This window comes from Salvelinus namaycush, chromosome 10, assembly GCF_016432855.1.
Source record: "Salvelinus namaycush isolate Seneca chromosome 10, SaNama_1.0, whole genome shotgun sequence".
Classification (NCBI taxonomy): Eukaryota; Metazoa; Chordata; class Actinopteri; order Salmoniformes; family Salmonidae; genus Salvelinus; species Salvelinus namaycush.
The window spans coordinates 39,349,074-39,363,927 of NC_052316.1; the positions used below are offsets into that span (position 1 = coordinate 39,349,074).

General features: G+C 45.2%; 1 protein-coding gene across 3 annotated transcripts in view; it reads right to left on the reverse strand.

Moving 5' to 3' along the window:
- The window catches only part of LOC120055014 (receptor-type tyrosine-protein phosphatase F-like), a 334,640-nt gene that overhangs the window by 75,799 nt on the left and 243,987 nt on the right, over positions 1-14,854 (reverse strand). For all 3 annotated transcript variants that reach the window (XM_039002850.1, XM_039002851.1, XM_039002849.1), the window contains 3 exons: positions 9,458-9,575; positions 668-1,109; positions 280-419 (listed from right to left, as the gene is read on the reverse strand). In XM_039002850.1, coding sequence (XP_038858778.1) covers positions 280-419; positions 668-1,109; positions 9,458-9,575 — 700 coding nt within the window. The remainder of the gene's footprint in view (positions 1-279; positions 420-667; positions 1,110-9,457; positions 9,576-14,854) is intronic.

The window sequence follows — 14,854 nt, forward strand, 5'->3', positions numbered from 1 at the left end:
TGAGTGAGTGAGTGAGTGAGTGAGTGAGTGAATGAGTGTGTTTGCATGGATCTGTGCATGTGGGTCTGGTGTGTCTGCACCTGTGTGAGACTATTTATTGAGATCAGCAGAGCTCACGAGGCATGGAGGTAGACACGATCATGCCCTATCTGGATGTGTGTGCGCGCGCGCGTGTGTCGGTTCCCCCGACCTTTTGGGCTTACATGCAATGATCCCTGGTGCATAATGTGTGTACTCAAGCAATGGGTGGTACAACAGAGTATGTGTGTGAGTACTCACCAGGCATGGAGGTAGACATGGTCCTACTCTGAATACTAGGACTGTTGGGTCCGGCTCCCTTGCTGGTGAAAGCCCTGACCCTGATGTCATAGGTGGTATCAGGCTGCAGCCCCATGATGGTCATCTGGGTCTCTATCGTGCTGTTGAGATAGAAACAATAAGATCGATTTTAGTGTTTTAATAAGAATAAGCATTTTATTGTGTTTGTGTCGTCAGAACTCCTAACAGAACATAAAATACAACCAAAACATCTAGACTTTATAAAGGGCAGGGGACTGTACAGGGGACTGGACAGGGGACTGGACAGGGGACTGGACAGGGGACTGGGCAGGGGACTGTACAGGGGACTGTACAGGGGACTGGAAAAAGTGAATAATCTTAATAATACCTATTGGTATTGTTCTGTTGGCTGTTGATATCTCTGTACACCACCACGTACTGGACGATCCTCCCGTTCCTCTCAGCCAGCGCCGGAGGCTCCCAGGCCAGCTTGGTAGTAGTCGTGGTCAGGCCTACGACACTCAGGTTCTGGGGGTAACTACTGGGCACATCGTCCGGAGTCGTAATCTCCTTCACGTACTCCTCGCCGGTGCCCGCCCGGTTCTTGGCGCAGAGCTTGAAGACGTACGTGGCGCCCTTGTGCAGGCCGGTGACGGTGAAGTGGTCATCTGTCTTCTTGAAGTCCTTTACAGTGAACGACTCCTCCTCCATACGTTTGTACTGAAGCTGGTAGCCAACATGCTCTCCCACCATCTCCTTCGGTGGTTGCCACTGGATGAGGGCTGTGTTACCAATGGTGGTACTGATCATCATAGTGGGCCTGCCTGGGACTAATGGGCAGAGAGAGGGATTAGAATCATTAGCATAATGATATACAGAAAATATACAGAAATTACCCGAGCTCTGAAGCAAGCTTCCAGAAAATTGGAACGGAAATGGCGCCACACCAAACTGGAAGTCTTCCGACTAGCTTGGAAAGACAGTACCGTGCAGTATCGAAGAGCCCTCACTGCTGCTCGATCATCCTATTTTTCCAACTTAATTGAGGAAAATAAGAACAATCCAAAATGTATTTTTGATACTGTCGCAAAGCTAACTAAAAAGCAGCATTCCCCAAGTGAGGATGGCTTTCACTTCAGCAGTAATAAATTCATGAACTTCTTTGAGGAAAAGATCATGATCATTAGAAAGCAAATTACGGACTCCTCTTTAAATCTGCGTATTCCTCCAAAGCTCAGCTGTCCTGAGTCTGCACAACTCTGCCAGGACCTAGGATCAAGAGAGACACTTAAGTGTTTTAGTACTATATCTCTTGACACAATGATGAAAATAATCATGGCCTCTAAACCTTCAAGCTGCATACTGGACCCTATTCCAACTAAACTACTTAAAGAGCTGCTTCATGTGCTTGGCCCTCCTATGTTGAACATAATAAACGGCTCTCTATCCACCGGATGTGTACCAAACTCACTAAAAGTGGCAGTAATAAAGCCTCTCTTGAAAAAGCCAAACCGTGACGCAGAAAATATAAAAAAACTATCGGCCTATATCGAATCTTCCATTCCTCTCAAAACATTTTGAAAAAGCTGTTGCGCAGCAACTCACTGCCTTCCTGAAGACAAACAATGTATATGAAATGCTTCAGTCTGGTTTTAGACCCCATCATAGCACTGAGACTGCACTTGTGAAGGTGGTAAATGACCTTTTAATGGCGTCAGACCGAGGCTCTGCATCTGTCCTCGTGCTACTAGACCTTAGTGCTGCCTTTGATACCATCGATCACCACATTCTTTTGGAGAGATTGGAAACCCAAATTGGTCTACACAGACAAGTTCTGGCCTGGTTTAGATCTTATCTGTCGGAAAGATATCAGTTTGTCTCTGTGAATGGTTTGTCCTCTGACAAATCAACTGTACATTTCGGTGTTCCTCAAGGTTCCGTTTTAGGACCACTATTGTTTTCACTATATATTTTACCTCTTGGGGATGTCATTCGAAAACATAATGTTAACTTTCACTGCTATGCGGATGACACACAGCTGCACATTTCAATAATAATGACACAGAACACACTAAATAATGACACAGAAGACACTAAATAATGACACAGAACACACTAAATAATGACACAGAACACACTTAATAATGACACAGAACACACTTAATAATGACACAGAACACACTTAATAATGACATAGAACACACTTAATGACATAGAACACACTTAATAATGACATAGAACACACTTAATAATGACATTGAACACACTTAATAATGACATAGAACACACTTAATAATGACAAAGGACACATTTATTAATGACACAGAACACTTAAATTATTACTACCACTACAGTATTATTCAGTACTACCATAAGTTACCACTGTAAAATGTAAATATACTGGACAATTACTGCTGTTACTCTAACCATTAAGACCATGGGGGACCAGTAAACTATAAGGACCTGCTGATTTCTGTGTCCGAAATGGCCTCCTATTCCCTATATCGCCCTTTTGTAGGACTTTGGACCAATTTCACAACAACAACAAACAAAAAAACTTAGTCTGGGTCTCAACTTCCTGTTGAGAGTTAGAATAATAGAATACACAAGGTGCAGTTTTGAAATGTGGTTGTGCATCAGCAGTCCCTCAATTAGCCCATGTCAGCATTTTTCCCCCAGATTGGTAAATGAGTCTAGTGGCCAACTATCTAAACTTGTAGTAAGCATGGTGGAATTACCGCCCGGGGTGGGCCCATTGATCATCAGTTATTATATTAAAAACTGCAAACATTTACCTCCCCCTATGGCAAATTGTTTAGGTGTAGAATTGCATGAAATGAGTTGTAAAACTGCATATTTCTGCATATCTCTTTGCCCGATGGCAAAATTAGTAGAACTGCATGAAATGAGTTCTAAAATTGCAAAATCTTCTTTCTGCCCCATGGTAACATACGTAGTATTGCAGCAAACTTGCTTTAAAACGGCAACATTTTCTCTATGCCCCATGGCAAAATGTGCAGAATTGCAGGAAATTAACTTTAAAACTAAGAAAATATATATATTATTTTCTGTGGGTACGCAGACCCAAAGCAACTGCGGCCCCACATGATGAGTTTCGTTTTTTTGTGTCCCCCATCATAGTTGCCCATCCCTGCCCTACTGTATATAGTGCACTACTTTTAACCAGAGTATTATGGTTCAACAGTAGTGAACTACATGAGGAATAGGGTACCATTTGGGAGGCAGCCATAGTGTGTAGTCATGGAGACAGCCATAGTGTGTAGTCATGGAGACAGCCATAGTGTGTAGTCATGGAGACAGCCATAGTGTGTAGTCATGGAGACAGCCATAGTGTGAAGTCATAGAGACAGCCATAGTGTGTAGTCATGGAGGCAGCCATAGTGTGTAGTCATGGAGACAGCCATAGTGTGTAGTCATAGAGACAGCCATAGTGTGTAGTCATGGATGAATCTATAGTGTGTAGTCATGGAGACAGCCATAGTGTGTAGTCATGGAGGCAGCCATAGTGTGTAGTCATGGAGACAGCCATAGTGTGTAGTCATGGAGGCAGCCATCGTGTGTAGTCATAGAGACAGCCATAGTGTGTAGTCATACAGTACTACAGTACTACTGTTCAGTATGTAGTTTTGACTGCAGTGACGTTATCACGGAAACTCACCGGGACTACTTCTTCTCAACTTTCTATGAACTCAACTTCCCATGCTCTCTCTAAAAAATTAAAACCCTCACAGGCCATAACTTACACAGCCCTGTCACTGTCACACTAGGAAGCTGTAGCTGCCTTCATTAATAAATAAACAATGAGTAACGATAACTTGGCTATATACAGTGGACCATGACAGAGTCGATGTGCAGGGGTAAATGGTAATTTACGTAGATACAGTTGAAGTCGGAAGTGTACATACACCTTAGCCAAATACATTTCAACTCAGTTTTTCACAATTCCTGACATTTAATCCCAGTAAAAATTCCCTGTTTTAGGTCAGTGATGATCACCACTTTATTTTAAGAATGTGAAATGTCAGAATAATATAATGATTTATTTCAGCTTTTATTTCTTTCATCACATTCCCAGTGGGTCAAAAGTTGACATACACTCAATTAGTATTTGATATCATTGCCTTTGAATTGTTTAACTTGGGTCAAACGTTTTGGGTAGCCTTCCACAAGCTTCCCACAATAAGTTGGGTGAATTTTGGCCCACTCCTCCTGACACAGCTGGTGTAACTGGGTCAGGTAGGCCTCCTTGCTCACACACGCTTTTTTAGTTCTGCCCACACATGTTCTATAGGATTGAGGTCAGCGCTTTGTGATGGCCACTCCAATACCTTGACTTTGTTGTCCTTAAGCCATTTTGCCACTTTGGAAGTATGCTTGGGGTCATTGTTCATTTGGAAGACCCATTTGCGACCTTGAGATGTTGCTTCAATATATCCACATACTTTTTCTTCCTCATTATGCCATCTATTTTGTGAAGTGCACCAGTCCCTCCTGCAGCAAAGCACCCCCACAACATGATGCTGCCACACCCGTGCTTCACGGTTGGGATGGTGTTCTTTGGCTTGCAAGCTTCCCCCTGTTTTCCTCCAAACATAACAATGGTCATTATGGCCAAACAGTTCTATTTTTGTTTCATCAGACCAGAGGACATTTCTCCAAAAAGTACGATCTTTGTCCCCATGTGCAGTTGCAAACCGTAGTCTGGCTTTTTTATGGCGGTTTTGGAGCAGTGGCTTCTTCCTTGCTGAGGGGCTTTCCAGATTATGTAAATATAGGACTCGTTTTACTGTGGATACAGATACAATTGTACCTGTTTCTTCCAGCATCTTCACAAGGTCCTTCGCTGTTGTTCTGGGATTGATTTGCACTTTTCACACCAAAGTACGTTAATCTCTAGGAGACAGAACGCGTCTCCTTCCTGAGCGGTATGATGGCTGCGTGGTCCCATGGTGTTTATACTTGTGTACTATTGATTGTACAGATGAACATGGTACCTTCAGGCGTTTGGAAATTGCTCCCAAGGATGAACCAGACTTGTGGAGGTCTATCATTTTTTTATGAGGTCTTGGCTGATTTCTTTTGATTTTCCCATGATGTCAAGCAAAGAGGCACTGAGTTTAAAAGCTAGGCCTTGAAATACATCCACAGGTACACCTCCAATTGACTCAAATGATGTAAATTAGCCTATCAGAAGCTTCTAAAGCCATGACATAATTTTCTGGAATTTTCCAAGCTGTTTAAAGGCACAGTCAACATAGTGTATGTAAACTTCTGACCCACTGGAATTGTGACACAGTGAATTATAAGTGAAATAATCTGTCTGTAAACAATTGTTGGAAAAATTACTTGTGTCATGCACAAAGTAAATGTCCTAACCGACTTGCCAAAACTATAGTTTGTTAACAAGAAATGTGTGGAGGGGTTGAAAACCGAGTTTTAATGACTCCAACCTAAGTGTATGCAAACTTCCGACTTCAAATGTGTATATATATATACAGTATGTACATTCTGTGTACAGTATGTACATGTGCGTTCTGCATTAGCATCGAACAGCCCCCGTGATATGCAACTTTTCAGGGAAGCTAGAAACCAATATACACAGGCAGTTAGAAAAGCCAAGGCTAGCTTTTTCAAGCAGAAATTTGCTTCCTGCAACACAAACTCAAAAAAGTTCTGGGACACTGTAAAGTCCATGGAGAATAAGAACACCTCCACCCAGCTTCCAACTGCACTGAAGATAGGAAACACTGTCACCACGGACAAATCCACTATAATTGAGAATTTCAATAAGCATTTTTCTACGGCTGGCCATGCTTTCCACCTGGCTACCCCTACCCCAGTCAACAGCACTGCCCTCCCCTCTGCTACTCGCCCACGCCTTCCCCATTTCTCTTTCTCCCAAATACAGTCAGCTGATGTTCTGAAAGAGTTGCAAAATCTGGACCCTTACAAATCAGCCGGGCTAGATAATCTGGACCCTTTCTTTCTAAAACTATCTGCTGAAATTGTTGCCACCCCTATTACCAGCCTTTTCAACCTCTCTTTCGTGTCGTCTGAGATTCCCAAAGATTGGAAAGCAGCTGCGGTTATCCCCCTCTTCAAAGGGGGGGACACTCTTGACCCAAACAGCTACAGACCTATATCTATCCTACCCTGCCTTTCTAAGGTCTTCGAAAGCCAAGTCAACAAACAGATTACCGACCATTTCGAATCCCACCATACCTTCTCCGCTATGCAATCTGGTTTCAGAGCTGGTCATGGGTGCACCTCAGCCACGCTCAAGGTCATAAACGATATCTTAACCGCCATCGATAGGAAACAATACTGTGCAGCCATATTCATTGACCTGGCCAAGGCTTTTGACTCTGTCAATCACCACATCCTCATCGGCAGACTGGACAGCCTTGGTTTCTCTAATGATTGCCTCGCCTGGTTCACCAACTACTTCTCTGATCGAGTTCAGTGTGTCAAATCGGAGGGTCTGTTGTCCGGACCTCTGGCAGTCTCTATGGGGGTGCCACAGGGTTCAATTCTTGGACCGACTCTCTTCTCTGTATACATCAATGATGTCGCTCTTGCTGCTGGTGAGTCTCTGATCCACCTCTACGCAGACGACACTATTCTGTATACTTCTGGCCCTTCTTTTGACACTGTGTTAACAACCCTCCAGGCGAGCTTCAATGCCATACAACTCTCCTTCCGTGGCCTCCAATTGCTCTTAAATACAAGTAAAACCAAATGCATGCTCTTCAACCGATCGCTGCCTGCACCTGCCCGCCTGTCCAACATCACTACTCTGGACGGCTCTGACTTAGAATATGTGGACAACTACAAATACCTAGGTGTCTGGTTAGACTGTAAACTCTCCTTCCAGACTCACATCAAACATCTCCAATCCAAAGTTAAATCTAGAATTGGCTTCCTATTCCGCAACAAAGCATCCTTCACTCATGCTGCCAAACATACCCTTGTAAAACTGACCATCCTACCAATCCTCGACTTCGGTGATGTCATTTACAAAATAGCCTCCAAAACCCTACTCAATAAATTGGATGCAGTCTATCACAGTGCCATCCGTTTTGTCACCAAAGCCCCATATACTACCCACCACTGCGACCTGTACACTCTCGTTGGCTGGCCCTCGCTTCATACTCGTCGCCAAACCCACTGGCTCCAGGTCATCTACAAAACCCTGCTAGGTAAAGTCCCCCCTTATCTCAGCTCGCTGGTCACCATAGCAGCACCTACCTGTAGCACGCGCTCCAGCAGGTATATCTCTCTGGTCACCCCCAAAACCAATTCTTCCTTTGGCCGCCTCTCCTTCCAGTTCTCTGCTGCCAATGACTGGAACGAACTACAAAAATCTCTGAAACTGGAAACACTTATCTCCCTCACTAGCTTTAAGCACCAGCTGTCAGAGCAGCTCATAGATTACTGCACCTGTACATAGCCCATCTATAATTTAGCCCAAACAACTACCTCTTTACCTACTGTATTTATTTATTTTGCTCCTTTGCACCCCTTTATTTCTATCTCTACTTTGTACCTTCTTCCACTGCAAACCAACCATTCCAGTGTTTTTTTTTTTACTTGCTATATTGTATTTACTTCGCCACCATGGCCTTTTTTATATTTTTATTTATATATATATTTTATTTGCCTTCACCTCCCTTATCTCACCTCACTTGCTCACATTGTATATAGACTTATTTTTCACTGTATTATTGACTGTATGTTTGTTTTACTCCATGTGTAACTCTGTGTTGTTGTATGTGTCGAACTGCTTTGCTTTATCTTGGCCAGGTCGCAATTGTAAATGAGAACGTGTTCTCAATTTGCCTACCTGGTTAAATAAAGGTGAAATAAATAAATAAATAAAAATATAACTAGGATGTGACTAGGCAACAGGATAGATCATAAACAGTAGCAGCAGCATATGTGATGAGTCAAAAAAGTTAATTCGAAAAGGGTCAATGCAGACAGTTAAATAGCGAACCAAATATCTACCCGGACTATCTATTTAGCAGGCTTGGGGGTAGGAGCTGTTCAGGGTCCTGTTGGTTCCAGACTGCATCGGTACCGCTTGCTGTGCAGTAAGATAGAAAACAATCTATGACTTGGTTGGCTGGAGACTTCGAAAATGTTTAGGGCCTTGCTCTGACACCGCTTGGTATAGAGGTCCTGGATCGCAGGGAGCTCAGCCCCAGTGATGTACTAGGCCGTACGCACTACCCTCTAGCGCCTTGCGGTCAGATGCCAAGTAGTTGCCATACATACCATGCAGTGACTTAGCCAGTCAAGATGGTCTCAATTGTGCAGCTGTAAAACTTTTTGAGGATCTGAGAGCCCATGCCAAATCTTTTCAGCCTCCTGAGGGGGAAGAGACGTTGTTGTGCCCTCTTCACGACTGTGTTGGTGTGTGTGGACCAGGATAGATCCTTATTGATGTGGACACTGAGGAACTCGACCCGCTCCACTACAGACCCGTCAATGTGAATTGAGGCATGCTCGGCCCTCTGTTGCCTGTAGTTCACGATTTCCTCCATTGTCTTACTGACGTTGAGGGAGAGGTTGTTGTCCTGACACCCCACTGCCAGGTCTCTGACCTCCTCCCTATAGGCTGCCTCATTACCGTTGGTGATCAGGCCTACTACTGTAATTTCTGTGTTCAGTCCCAGGGTCCTTAGCTTAGTGATGGGCTTGAAGGGCACTATGGTGTTGAACGCTGAGCTGTAGTCAATGATCAGCATACTCACATAGGTGTTCCTCTTGTCCAGGAGGGCGAGGGCAGTGTTGACTGCAATAAAGATTGCGGCTAATAAGGATTTGTTGGGGAGGTATGGAATTGGAGTAGATACAGGGTGTCTGGGATGATGTTGTTGTGAGCCATGACCAGCCTTTCAAAGCATTTCATGGCTACAGATGTGAGTGCTATGGGGTGATAGTCATTTAAACAGTTTACCTTGGCGTTCTTGGGCACAGGGACTATGGTGGCCTGCTTGAAACATGTAGGTATTACAGACTGGGTCAGGGAGAGGTTGAAAATGTCAGTAAAGACAATTGCCAGCTGGTCAGCGCAGTTTGTGTGTGTGTGTGTGTGTGTGTCTGCACATGCATGTGTGTGCTTGCATGTGCGCGTGTGTGTAGCTGTACACACCTGCTCCAGTGGTGGTGACCACCTTGGCCTTACTGCGTGCCCCGTCCCCCTTGGTGGTGTAGGCTGCCACGGTGACAGAGTAGGTGGTCTCAGGGAGCAGGCCTGTTATAACAGCCTCCTAGGGGAGAGAAAAGTTTAAACAGCCTGGGTCAGGCTAATGCTATGATGACGGCTAACACAATTGCCCAGCCTTCACCCACTGTACTGTGTTGAGTCCACTTCGGGAGGGTTAGGCACTCAAGCGCGCACACACACACACACACACACACACACACACACACACACACACACACACACACACACACACACACACACACACACACACACACACACACACACACACACACACACATTCCATACATCAGTGTAGCATTTTAAACACTCCCAAGGCATTGAAGTTCTTTCTGAGAAAAGGTTACAGAGAGGGTAAAAGATCTGCCCTCAACAAGCTCTGTCCTCAACAATATCTGTCCCCATCAATATCTGTCCTCAACAATATCTGTCCCCATCAAGATATGTCCCCAACAAAATCTGTCGTCAACAATATCTGTCCCCATCAAGATCTGTCCTCAACAAGATCTGTCCTCAACAAGATCTGTCCCCAACAATATCTGTCCCCAACAATATCTGTCCTCAACAAGATCTGTCCTCAACAAGATCTGTCCTCAACAATATCTGTCCACAACAATATCTGTCCTCAACAAGATCTGTCCCTAACAATATCTGTTCTCAACAAGATCTGTCCTAAACAATATCTGTCCTCAACAATATCTGTCCCCAACAAGATCTGTCCTCAAGATGATCTGTCCTCAACAAGATCTGTCCTCAACAAGATCTGTCTTCAACAAGATATGTCCCCAACAAGATATGTCCCCAACAAGATCTGTCCTCAACAAGATCTGTCCTCAACAAGATCTGTCCTCAAGATGATCCTCAACAAGATCTGTCCTCAAGATGATCCTCAACAAAATCTGTCCCCAACAAGATCTGTCCCCAACAATATCTGTCCCCAACAATATCTGTCCTCAACAAGATCTGTCTTCAACAAGATCTGTCCTCAACAATATCTGTCCACAACAATATCTGTCCTCAACAAGATCTGTCCCTAACAATATCTGTTCTCAACAAGATCTGTCCTAAACAATATCTGTCCTCAACAAGATCTGTCTTCAAAAATATATGTCCCCAACAAGATCTGTCCCCAACAAGATCTGTCCTCAACAAGATCTGTCCTCAACAAGATCTGTCCTCAAGATGATCCTCAACAAGATCTGTCCTCAAGATGATCCTCAACAAGATCTGTCCCCAACAAGATCTGTCCCCAACAAGATCTGTCCTCAACAAGATCTGTCCTCAACAAGATCTGTCCCCAACAAGATCTGTCCTCAACAAGATCTGTCCTCAACAATATCTGTCTCCAACAAGATCTGTCCTCAACAAGATCTGTCCTCAAGATGATCTGTCCTCAAGATGATCTGTCCTCAAGGTGATCTGTCCTCAAGATGATCTGTCCTCAAGATGATCTGTCCTCAAGATTATCTATCCTCAAGATGATCTGTCCTCAAGATGATCTGTCCTCAAGATGATCTGTCCTCAAGATTATCTATCCTCAAGATCTGCTGCCTCAAGATGCTCCCTGTACGTGTTCTACACAAATAAGAACTGAATATCCAATATTAGTTACTGTGTGTCTGTGTCCCTCACGTGCATACATTTGGTTGTCTGATGGTTGAATCATTGCTGTATTTTACAACTTGCCCCAAACAAGGTTTTTGAAATAAATAAAATAAATATTGTCTGTGTGAATGAAAAAGTAAAAAGGTAAGGTGCTGTTGTCAAAAACAGACATTTCAGAGTTGGATAGTATTCACTCATTTTACTGTGTCTCAGTACTGTGTCTCAGTACTACTGTGTCTCAGTACAGTGTCTCAGTACTACTGTGTCTCAGTACTACTGTGTCTCAGTACTACTGTGTCTCAGTACTACTGTGTCTCAGTACTACTGTGTTTCAGTACTGTGTCTCAGTACTACCGTGTCTCAGTACTACCTTGTCTCAGTACTACTGTGTCTCAGTACTACTGTGTCTCAGTACTACCGTGTCTCAGTACTACCGTGTCTCAGTACTACCGTGTCTCAGTACTACCGTGTCTCAGTACCACCGTGTCTCAGTACCACCGTGTCTCAGTACTACCGTGTCTCAGTACCACCGTGTCTCAGTACCACCGTGTCTCAGTACCACCGTGTCTCAGTACCACCGTGTCTCAGTACCACCGTGTCTCAGTACCACCGTGTCTCAGTAGTACTGTGTCTAAGTCAATTTGTAAATATTGATCTCCTAATTCTTCCTGATATTTTATACTGGGGAATATTAAAGGAGAATGTCATTATTTAGGAACATAATATGTATGTTTGATGTAAATGGCATGTTGTAGAAGGTTCCTAAGCAGCGAGTTACTTGCTGAGCCTCAAATTAGATACATATTAGGTTCCAAAATAGTGACATTCTCTTTTAATATAGATGCTATACAGCCCAAAAACACAAAGACAGTGTTTATTTATAAAACACAAATAAAGTCACAGCCTTGATCTCCGAGTCTCTCTTTTGACCAGGTCCCATATGGCTCAGTTCAAAAGCAGTACACTAGTCAGGCCCTTTTGAAGATACGCCCCCAGTTAAAGTGTTCAGAGTTGTTCCCGGTCTCTTTCTCTGACTGGCCAGAACCACAGCCTTTAAAGCAGTTTGTATCCAACTGTCAAGTGTAGGCTATAATAAGCAAACACCATTAAGCACACCAACACAAACCACACAAAATACACACACATGACACAAATCAAAACTTGAGATCTCTCTTTCTCACGCACACACACACACAGACACACATCTATATCAAAGTGCACACCCTCGCACATGTTCCTCTCCATTTCAAAAGGAACTCATTAAAATGACGACACTTAAAGAGACAGAGCTCCTTTGAGCCCATAAAAGAGTTGGAGAGGTTATTTCTCCTCGGACTGAGTGGGGATCCATTTCCTCCGGGGCTGATGAGATGAGCGAGAGAGCGGTGGAGAGGAGGGGAGAGAGTAAAGACCAGCCGTATGTCCCAAATGGCATCCTATTCCCTATATAGTGCACTACTTTTGACCAGGGCTGTAAGGACACCGACATGCAAGTAGTGCACTATAAAGGCAATAGGGTGTAATTTGGGACGCAGGCCGGATAGATGGATGCGCTTCAGACTGAAGAGAGGAAGTCAAAGACAGGAGGGGGGTTTCCAACTGAGAACACCCAGGAAGACTCATCCCCCCATCCCTCCATCGCTCCATCTTATCCCTCCATCAGCCTGCCGCTTGTGGCACCAGCCTGTAGGTGTCTGGGGCCTGGAGCTCAGCCCAGCCTGTAGGTGCCTGGGGCCTGGAGCTCAGTTCAGCCTGTATCTGCCTGGGGCCTGGAGCTCAGCCCAGCCTGTAGGTGCCTGGGGCTCAGCCCAGCCTGTATGTGCCTGGGGCCTGGAGCTCAGCCCAGCCTGTATCTGCCTGGGGCCTGGAGCTCAGCCCAGCCTGTAGGTGTCTGGGGCCTGGAGCTCAGCCCAGCCTGTAGGTGCCTGGGGCCTGGAGCTCAGTTCAGCCTGTATCTGCCTGGGGCCTGGAGCTCAGCCCAGCCTGTAGGTGCCTGGGGCTCAGCCCAGCCTGTATCTGCCTGGGGCCTGGAGCTCAGCCCAGCCTGTATCTGCCTGGGGCCTGGAGCTCAGCCCAGCCTGTAGGTGCCTGGGGCCTGGAGCTCAGCCCAGCCTGTATCTGCCTGGGGCCTGGAGCTCAGCCCAGCCTGTAGGTGCCTGGGGCCTGGAGCTCAGCCCAGCCTGTAGGTGCCTGGGGCCTGGAGCTCAGCCCAGCCTGTAGGTGCCTGGGGCCTGGAGCTCAGCCAAGTCTTCTGAGGAGAGGAGATGAGATGACAGACCACGAAGCTGCAGCTAACAACCACAGAAATGAGCATGGCCATACAAGCCAGCTCTGATTCAACAGAGACCAAACAAATGTTTCATCATGATTTCATGGCTAGCCTCTCACATCTTTATTACATGACATTCATTAAAAAGCTCTTCCCTTCCTGCTAATTAATCACAGACATGCTGCTGAGCAGAGCAGGCTGGCGGTCTCTGTAGTAGGCTATTTTGAGAAAAGATCGCTCACTTAGGGTTTATGTAACCCTCCCCCAAACCCCACCCATCTTTCAGTAAGGGAGTTGGAGAGTTAGAGATAAGAGGGAAATATGAGTCATCTGAAGCTATAACATTTATTTTAAAAGCTTCATTATTTTAAATGTACAGTTTTCCTTCTTAGTTTCAGGCACTGCAGTGGTTTCTCTCTTTCAATTGGATTTTTTAAAATTAATCAGTAGCTTATCTCTCTCTCTCTGTAAAATCCAGAGGGGGGTGGAGGAGGTGGGGGGGGGGGGGGGGGGGGGGGGGGCTCTGGTTCTCTGGGAATGTAGGGATGGATTCCATGGGAGGGAATATATTGAACATTTAACATTAAGACATGGGCAGCATCACAAATGGCACCTTATTCCCTATGTAGCGTATTCCCTATGTAGCGCACTACTTTTGACCAGGACCCATACGGCCCGTAAGGCTCTGGTCAAAAGCAGTGCAATATATAGGGAATAGGATGCCATTCAGGATGTAGATAAGACATGATGAATGATTATGTTCTACATCCAAGGGAACTCCGTCAAGGCTTGTTTAAATAAAGCCAATCAAGTCGTCATGACTTCCAGTACCAGTAGGCTTCAGATCAAGTCCTCTGGTCCCCTCCACCTAACCAGTCAACCTCAATCACCAGGAGGGTCTAACACTAACCACTCCACCTCAATCACCAGGAGGGTCTAACACTAACCACTCCACCTCAATCACCAGGAGGGTCTAACACTAACCACTCCACCTCAATCACCAGGAGGGTCTAACACTAACCCTCAACCTCAATCACCAGGAGGGTCTAACACTAACCCTCCACCTCAATCACCAGGAGGGTCTAACACTAACCCTCAACCTCAATCACCAGGAGGGTCTAACACTAACCACTCCACCTCAATCACCAGGAGGGTCTAACACTAACCCTCAACCTCAATCACCAGGAGGGTCTAACACTAACCACTCCACCTCAATCACCAGGAGGGTCTAACACTAACCCTCAACCTCAATCACCAGGAGGGCCTAACACTAACCCTCAACCTCAATCACCAGGAGGGCCTAACACTAACCACTCCACCTCAATCACCAGGAGGGTCTAACACTAACCACTCCACCTCAATCACCAGGAGGGTCTAACACTAACCACTCCACCTCAATCACCAGGAGGGTCTAACACTAACCCTCAACCTCAATCACCAGGAGGGTCTAA